We start from the raw sequence: 8,107 nt of genomic DNA on the forward strand, positions 1-8,107 counted from the left end.
TGCGCCCTGCTTTGAATATTCTTTGCTTTCACATTCTGTCTTTCCTAGCTGTTATTGTAAATGATACCCGAAACCGGCAGGTGGGGCACGCACAGGGCAGCAGAGCCGAGTGGGCTCCCCGCTCTCCCCGCCACCTGGCTGTGGCACCAGGTCGCCGTGAGCCTGGCTAATCAGAAGCTTCCAGCGTGGAAGCACAGCTCCTCCCCAGAGAGGCTTTTCCCAGCGACGTGTTTCAAGTACCAATTTGGTGTCCTTTGCGCTTCTGATCTCGCCAGCCTTTCACAAGCCATTCCCTTGAATGACGACAAGCGATCTTGATATGCTGGGTTAAAAATCTTTCAACGGGGGCTCCTTTGTTTATGAAGTAGCATCCATTATCACGGATTTCCAAACTGGCTCCCTTTCTACTGGCGTCGGCATCCGGAGCGGCACCGTCAGCCGCCAGCTGCGGTGACAGCCACGTTTTGGTGTTGCTGTTGGGCCTCTCAAGTTCTGGGGGTGCGGGGGGGGCAGGCATGTTTGGAGTGTAAGAGATGAAAGCACATTGAAACATCTGTGCTCCGGTGTTCAGACGCTCCTGATCTCGCATGTTTTATTTGGGGGCTGTTATTTCGAGGCACGTGGGGAATGGAGATCATTGTCGAGAATGTGCGCGGGGGAAGAGGTGGGTTTTCATGGCTCCCGCCCACACCCCAGGCTGTGCTCACTTCGTGGAAGGGAGGCTGCAGCTTTCATCAGCTACCAGCGAGGGGCTTCTTGGCAACTGGGCAGAAGTGAACCTCAGCAAACGGTGTGGGCAAAAAGAGAGAACGAGAAGAAAGTCAGTGGGAGACGCTAGTCTTTTTTAAAATTTTTGGCTGCGTTGGGTCTTCGTTGCTGCACAACGGCTTTCTCTAGTTGCGGCCAGCGGGGGCTTCTCATTGCAGTGGCCTCTCTTGTTGCAGAGCACGGGCTGTAGGCGCGCAGGCTTCAGTAGTTGTGGCTCGCAGGCTCCAGAGCGCAGGCTCAGTAGTTGTGGCGCACAGGCTTAGTTGCTCCGCGGCATGTGGGATCTTCCCGGCCCAGGGCTTGAACCCATGTCCCCTGCATTGGCAGGTGGATTCTTAACCACTGCGCCACCAGGGAAGCCCGGGAGATGGTGGTCTTGAAGGAGAGCATTTGGCTCACGTTTGACTCTTTTTTTTTTTTTTAATTTACACATTTTCCAGAAGCAGGTGTGGAGAGACTAGATATAGTAGATGGCCTTTGGATAACAATTGCAGGAAACCCAGCTCAAACTGGTTTATGCAAAAGAGATTTATGTATTCATGTCGGGGAAACATTGAGGGGCGTTTGGCTTCAGGTACAGCTTGATCCAGGGCCCCAAACAGTGTCTCTCACCATCTCTCTGCTCTCTCGGGGTGGGCTTTATTCTCAGGTAGGCTGTCTCTGGGTGCAGGCCCCAGGCAACCCCAGGCTCCCGTGCCAACAGCTTAGCAGCCCCAGAAAAAGTGAAGCTCCTTTCTCTCTGGCAAGCCTTGGGGCAGCCTCTCATTGGCCTGGCTTCGATCAGTCTGCACCCTGACCCAACTTCTGTGGCCAGCAGGAGCTGGCACTCAAATTGGCCACACCTGGGCCTCCCTCATGCCCAGCCCCACAGCCCGGGGATGAGATAACTCCAAACAAGTCATAGGGATAAGTGGGCATCGGGGTGGCTCCCCAGAGGGGCTCAGGAAAATCGCCAGGAAGCAGTGTGAAGACAGAGTGCGGCATCTGGGGCGGCCCAGCTCTGCCACCTCCTCACGTCGGCTGTGGCCACATCCTTCATTGCCCTGTGAAACTCAGACCGGTGACACCTAACCCTTTTTAAGAACCAGGACCCTTTTGAGAATCTGTTGTGGAACATGGATCTATCCCTTCCCCAAAATCACACGTACTCCATAGTTTGTGTGTAATTTCCAGGGGTCACAGGACCTTCAAGAGTGCCTGGCCCAGGTGTTCTCCAAGGCAGCGGATTCCAGGCACTGGGTGGTGGGGAGGGGGGAATACTGGGCGACCTCCAATGTCTGCTGAATCAGCATTTCTGGGCCAGGGTGTTGGCATGCAGCAGAGTCACAGTCTCCCAAGGGGCTTCTGATGCACCTGGTCCCCGGGAATTAGGGAAACGCTGATCCCTTCCAACTCCGGAATTTAGCACCATTCTCACCTCTACCAGCTGGTTGAGTTCTTTGGCTGGGATGGAGGAAAGTCAGTCAGGAGGCAGAGAGAGTACATAAATAGAGCTCTAGAATGGTGTGCCACCTGTTCACTTACTCCTTCCTTTCCTGAGTGCTTCCCGGGTGTCAGGACACTGGCTGGGGGCTGGTCATGGCTCTGGCCCTAGGGTTGGCACGTGGGCCCAAGAGGCTGGTCCAGGGCCCATGGGGACCAATGTGCCACTGGACCCACTAAAGCCTGGCCTCTTGGCGGCCTGATCAACACACCTGGTGAATTCCTGGGACGCCGGTGAAGGCTTCTTGTTCACTAACTTAGGAGGAGACAGAGGATCCGCCCTGAAAAGACTCCCACCCACCTGTGAAGGCGGGAAATCGCCGAGTACGTTTCTCTTACACTTAGAGGTGCTTTTCGCCTGAATTTACTTCCTCGGAAGTGACATGAACAAGCTGTTGGGTGCACAGTGAGGCTGTCACCGCTACCACTGTCACGGATGTCGTCCCCAGTGGAAGTTGCATCAGTCATGGGACGCTGATGTCCGAGATGACAACCTTGTTAAATGTCCTGTCTCAGGCCCATACGATGGGCTGGTAACCACAGGGCCTCACTGCAGAGCCTGGCACACGACAGGCACTCAATAAACATAGGCATGAATTAATTAGAGTAATGAATAAACCGTAAGTGAGCCATAGAATATTCCAGAACTTATTTTTTTAAAAACAAACTGAGGGCTTCCCTGGTGGCGCAGTGGTTGAGAGTCCTCCTGCCGATGCAGGGGACACGGGTTCGTGCCCCGGTCCGGGAAGATCCCACATGCCGCGGAGCGGCTGGGCCCGTGAGCCATGGCCACTGAGCCTGCGCGTCCGGAGCCTGTGCTCCGCAACGGGAGAGGCCACAACAGTGAGAGGCCCGCGTACCAAAAAAAAAAAACAAAACAAACAAACTGAGATGGTTTGATGCCAGAAGACAGGCCCTGGATTAGATCTGTGGGGAAGAGCCAGGACACTTGGTCCTTCACCCCGACCCGCTTCCCCCAGCCGGACCCCAGCCAGAGCGCTGGCACCTCCCACCGGTTCCATTTGCCTCCCGACTGACACGGGGCGGTAATGCTTTGCGGTAGGGCCTGTCCTACACAGAGTGAGATGCTGAGCAGTACCCCTGGCCTCCACCCACTAGATGCCAGTAGCACTCCCCCCGCCCCCCGTTGTGACAGCCACAAACATGTTGCCAAATAGCTTCTCAGGGCAACATCGGCCCTGATTGAAAGCCTCTCTCCTCAGGTTTTATATAAAGAAAGGCTTCCCAAGGACAGATATCGTATTGTATCTCTTGTATGTGGAATCTAAAAAAAATGGTACAAATGAACTTATTTACAAAACAGAAATAGAGTCACAGATGTAGGAAACAAACTGATGGTTACCAAGGGGGGAAGGAGAGGTGGGATGAATTGGGAGATTGGGACTGACATGTACACACTACTCTATATAAAATAAATAATTAATAAGGACCTACTGCATAGCACAGGGAACCCTTCTCAATACTCTGTAATGACCTATATGGGAAAAGAATCTAAAAAAGAATAGATATATGTATAACTGATTGATTTTGCTACACAGCAGAAAGTAACACAACACTGTAAATCAACTATACTCCAATAAAAGTTTTAAAAGGAGGGCTTCCCTGGTGGCGCAGCGGTTGAGAGTCCGCCTGCCGATGCAGGGGACGCGGGTTCGTGCCCCGGTCCGGGAAGATCCCACGTGCTGCAGAGCAGCTGGGCCCGTGAGCCATGGCCGCTGAGCCTGCGCATCCGGAGCCTGTGCTCCGCAACAGGAGAGGCCACAGCAGTGAGAGGCCCGCGTACTGCAAAAAATAAAAATAAAAAAGTAAAAAGAAAGAAAGACTTCCACCGCCAAAGAGGGAAGGGATTAAACCATTTGAACTAGGGGTTCAGGAGATGGATTCTCAGGCAGGCCCAGTCGGAGTCCTGAGTTATCAGAAGTGAGAGCTGTGTCTTTTCTGCTGGGACTGTTGATTTTGAGGGTCCTGCTCCCTTGGGTCCAGGACTCTTCTGTGAAAGAGAAAGTGAGGAAGCCCTGCACTAAGTTTGTCACATGCTTCTTTTCCTTACATCTTCAACACCAGCAACTATCACTGCACCCATTTTGCTGGTGAGGAAACTTGAGTCTGACAGGGTTTGTGTTAGTGGCCCAAGGTCGCCTAGCAGGTCCATGGTGGAGGTGAGATTCTAACCCAAGTCTGTGTGACTCCAGAGAACACGCTGTCCTGCCACAAGGATGGCGCATCTGCTCCCCGAAGCTCACCTGAGTGATTGCCCCCCCCCATAGAGTCTCCCCTACCCCCGGGAGAGATGGGCGCTGGGCACCGTCCCTGAATCAGGGTGCGGAGAGCTTCCTCGGCAGGGAGGCCGCGCCTGCATCTTTCCCAGGTGACCGTCCAGAGACTGATACCCCGAGCCTGAGTGATGGCTACCGAGGCTCCACCCACTCTCGGGGGCTGCTGCCCACCCTGGTCTCGGACGAGTGCAGCCTGCGGTTCCCTCCAGCTGACCATGGTGCTTGTTCTTCCTCGTAGGGTGTTTTTCCTGAATGTGCCATACGATTCCATCATTGAGCGGCTGACCCTGAGAAGAACCGACCCTGTCACAGGAGAAAGGTTTGTGCCAGGCTCCACGCCCCGCCAGGGACTCCCTCTCCCCATGTAGCTGACCGATGTTTCCAGGGATGATGCCAGTGACGCCTGACAGAAGACTCTAGAAAGGGGGTTCCCCCAGCTATAGCTCCTCTGCGCTTCCTGTCGGCCCCTCTTTTCCTGGAAGAGCAGCAAGAAAATTAATGTCCGGGGCTCCACAGCAGTTGTTGAAATGTTCGCCGGCTCTGTCCTGGGCTCAGCGGGTGAAATGGCGCTCCAGGCCTCTGCTGTGACCACAGTACATCCCAGATGTGGTTGCTGTTCAGACGCGTCCCCTCGGGAACCCGTTCACCTTCGAGCCCTCCCACAGCTACGGGGGTAAATCCTGAGTTCTATTCCGCATCTGACCAAGTACAATCACTGTGTTGGTGCTGAAATCCAGTGTACAGTCTCTGCGATTGCAAAGAGGTAGACGCTTCCATCTTCCCAGTAATCAAGGCCCTGTTTCTCGGTCACCAGACCACGTTTCTCAGTAGGGAGTGAGGAGGGGCTCGAAGGAAATACCAGGATTATCCTGAACTATAGGTCTGATCTGTCGCCTTGCTGCTGGGGGACATCCTTTCACTGACCTGTGTCAAGTACCATGACCTTCACGCGGCCATGCCCCTGGGGTCGCTCCAGCAGTGACGGCGGTACTTCCCGTCATCTCTGCTCACACTTGGTGTTATAATGTCCCATCCCCCATTGGACTCCATAAAGCCAGAGGCAACTGCCTTGCCTGCCACTGCGTCGTCAATAGCAAACGTGTGCCAGGCGTCCACGGCAGCGGATAAATATCGTTTGGAATGAAGAAGAGAAGAAAGAAGGAAGGAAGGGAATGAAAGAAAGAGGCATTCGGTCCTCGGTATATTACTATGTTCTGTCCTATTACTGATCTGCATTTTTCTCTCCTGGGCAGGGCCTGGGCTTTGGGTCTGTCTGCGGCTCCCGGACCCAGCTGAGGGTGTGCACACGGCTGGTGCAGAGTAAATGTTTGGTGGCGGCGGTGATGGTGACCAGCTTGCTCGGCCGTAGGACAGAGGGCCCCTTTCTGCCCTGTCCTCTGAGCTGGACCAGGGGTCACCTGCTTCCCCTCCTCTCGCAGGTACCACCTCATGTACAAGCCACCTCCGACCGTGGAAATCCAGGCCCGCCTCCTGCAGAACCCAAAGGATTCTGAAGAGCAGATCAGGCTCAGAATGGAGCAGTTCTACAGGAATTCCGCTGAGCTGCGGGAGTTCTATGGGCAGGCCATCACCCTCAACGGGGACCAGGACCCGTACACGGTCTTTGAATACATAGAGAGTGGGATCATTAATCCCCTGCCCAAGAAAGTTCCCTGATGGCTTAAGAGCAAAGGAGCATCCCCCAGGGGAACAAAGTGAACCCTTCTCCCCCGACCTTCTGGAAACTCAGCCAATAAAGAGTGCGGAGTGCAGTCTCGTGTGTCCTGACGGTGAGGCGGCCGGAAGGTTGCCTCGTGTGGGGGTCTGGGAGCACAGGACAGGCAAAGTCCCGGCGAGCAGTCAAGCAGAGTGCTGCGGACCAGGTCAGACCTGGGACGCGCTGTGGCTCCAGCATCAATGTGCTGTGCACCCCGGGGTTGTCACCCGATCCTCGGAGCCCCTCGTTTCTCACAACTAAAACGGGGTAACAACAGTCCCTGCCTCACGGGGTTGCTTTGGGACTAAACGGGATGATGGTGGTGAAGCGCTCAGCACGGAGCCTGGCACATGCTGTGCTCTCAGGAAATGCAGTTTACCGAAGCCGCTGTCTCTAGAGCAGCCTGTCCTGTAGAACTCTCTGGAATGAGGGCTATGCTCTCTGACCGTCCAACACGGCACGGGCTGCAGGTGGCTGCTGAGCGCGGGGAACATGGCCACTGCAACTGAGATGTTTTTAAAATTGTCCAAAAAAAAAAATTGTCCTTAATGTTCACGAATTTAAATGTAAATGGGGACTTCCCTGGTGGTCCAGTGGTTAAGACTCCGCGCTTCCAATGCAGGGGGCCTGGGTTCGAGCCCTGCCTGGGGAACTAAGGTCCCACATGCCAAGCAGTGCGGCCAAAAAAAAAAAAATTAAAATTAAATACTTCCTTGGTAATGGAAATTGATCTGTGGGAAAAGTAAATTTGCTTAAAAAAAAAAATGTAGGGACTTCCCTGGTGGCGCAGTGGTTAAGAATCCGCCTGTCAATGCAGGGGACACAGGTTCAAGCCCTGGTCTTGGAAGATCCCACATGCCACAGAGCTACTAAGCCCGTGCGCCACAACTACTGAGCCCGCACGCCTAGAGCCCGTGCTCCGCAACAAGAGAAGCCACCGCAATGAGAAGCCCGCTCACTGCAACGAAGACCCAACGCAGCCAAAAAAATAAATAAAATGAATAAGTATATAAAAGAAAAAAATGTAAATGGCCACATGTGGTGAGTGGTTGCCATGTCAGGCAGCTCTAGACACACTTAGCTGTTTCCTGAGACCTGCTGGAGCCCCTCGGAAGGCCTGTCTTCACCTCCCACCGAAATAGCCCCTCTGGGTCCCCCAGAGCCCACAGGACCAGGAGGAGCTCCTGGAGGGACAGGACAGTGACATCTTAGGCTGACAGAGCTCTTGATCCTCTTTCATGAGCCCCTCCCCCCACCATTTTTTTTACCTCATTAGAAGGATACTTGGGTGATTCCCTCCATCGACAGAAGAGGACACTAAAGCCGCAGAGGGTAAGTGACTTGCCTGAGGTCACCCGGGTCCGTGGCACACCTGAACCCGGTGTTCTGGTGCTCTCTGCCCGCGGGGCTCAGCAGGCCAGGCCAGCCGGGGCCCAGGACTCCAGCCTCCGGGCTCTGGGCAGCTTGGGGACTCTACGCCTAATGGCTAAAGCCCCTTCCAGCCTGGAGCAGCCCAGAGTCCCTCCAGCAAAGATCTGACCCTGGCGCTGGCCACGGTAGCCAGTGACGTGCCAGCCGGCAGCTGGGGTCCTTGAAGCCAGGCCTCCGGGCCTGCCCTCCTGCCTCTGCCCCGTCACCTCAGACCGAGCCCTGGGCCTGCCCTAGCACCTCCCGGGGCTGGGCCCTCTCTCCAGAGGCAGCATCCCGGCCTCTGCACCTCCCCCTGCCTCGTGGCTCAGCCGCCGGACTCTCTCTCCCCTCACGCTGCGCAGGCACCTCCTGAAACTCCATCAGGGCCTCCCCTCCCAGGCCCCACTTCCCCCCAACCCCTACAGGGAAAACA

At 55.0% G+C, this 8,107-nt stretch overlaps 1 protein-coding gene across 2 annotated transcripts in view; it reads left to right on the forward strand.

Moving 5' to 3' along the window:
• The window catches only part of AK8 (adenylate kinase 8), a 128,553-nt gene extending 122,256 nt beyond the window's left edge, over positions 1 to 6,297 (forward strand). For both annotated transcript variants that reach the window (XM_060013269.1, XM_060013270.1), the window contains 2 exons: positions 4,786 to 4,866; positions 5,987 to 6,297. In XM_060013269.1, coding sequence (XP_059869252.1) covers positions 4,786 to 4,866; positions 5,987 to 6,224 — 319 coding nt within the window. In that variant the 3' untranslated portion in view covers positions 6,225 to 6,297. The remainder of the gene's footprint in view (positions 1 to 4,785; positions 4,867 to 5,986) is intronic.
• Positions 6,298 to 8,107: the final 1,810 nt, after the last annotated feature.

This window comes from Delphinus delphis, chromosome 6 (assembly GCF_949987515.2).
Source record: "Delphinus delphis chromosome 6, mDelDel1.2, whole genome shotgun sequence".
In the NCBI taxonomy this organism is placed as follows: domain Eukaryota; kingdom Metazoa; phylum Chordata; class Mammalia; order Artiodactyla; family Delphinidae; genus Delphinus; species Delphinus delphis.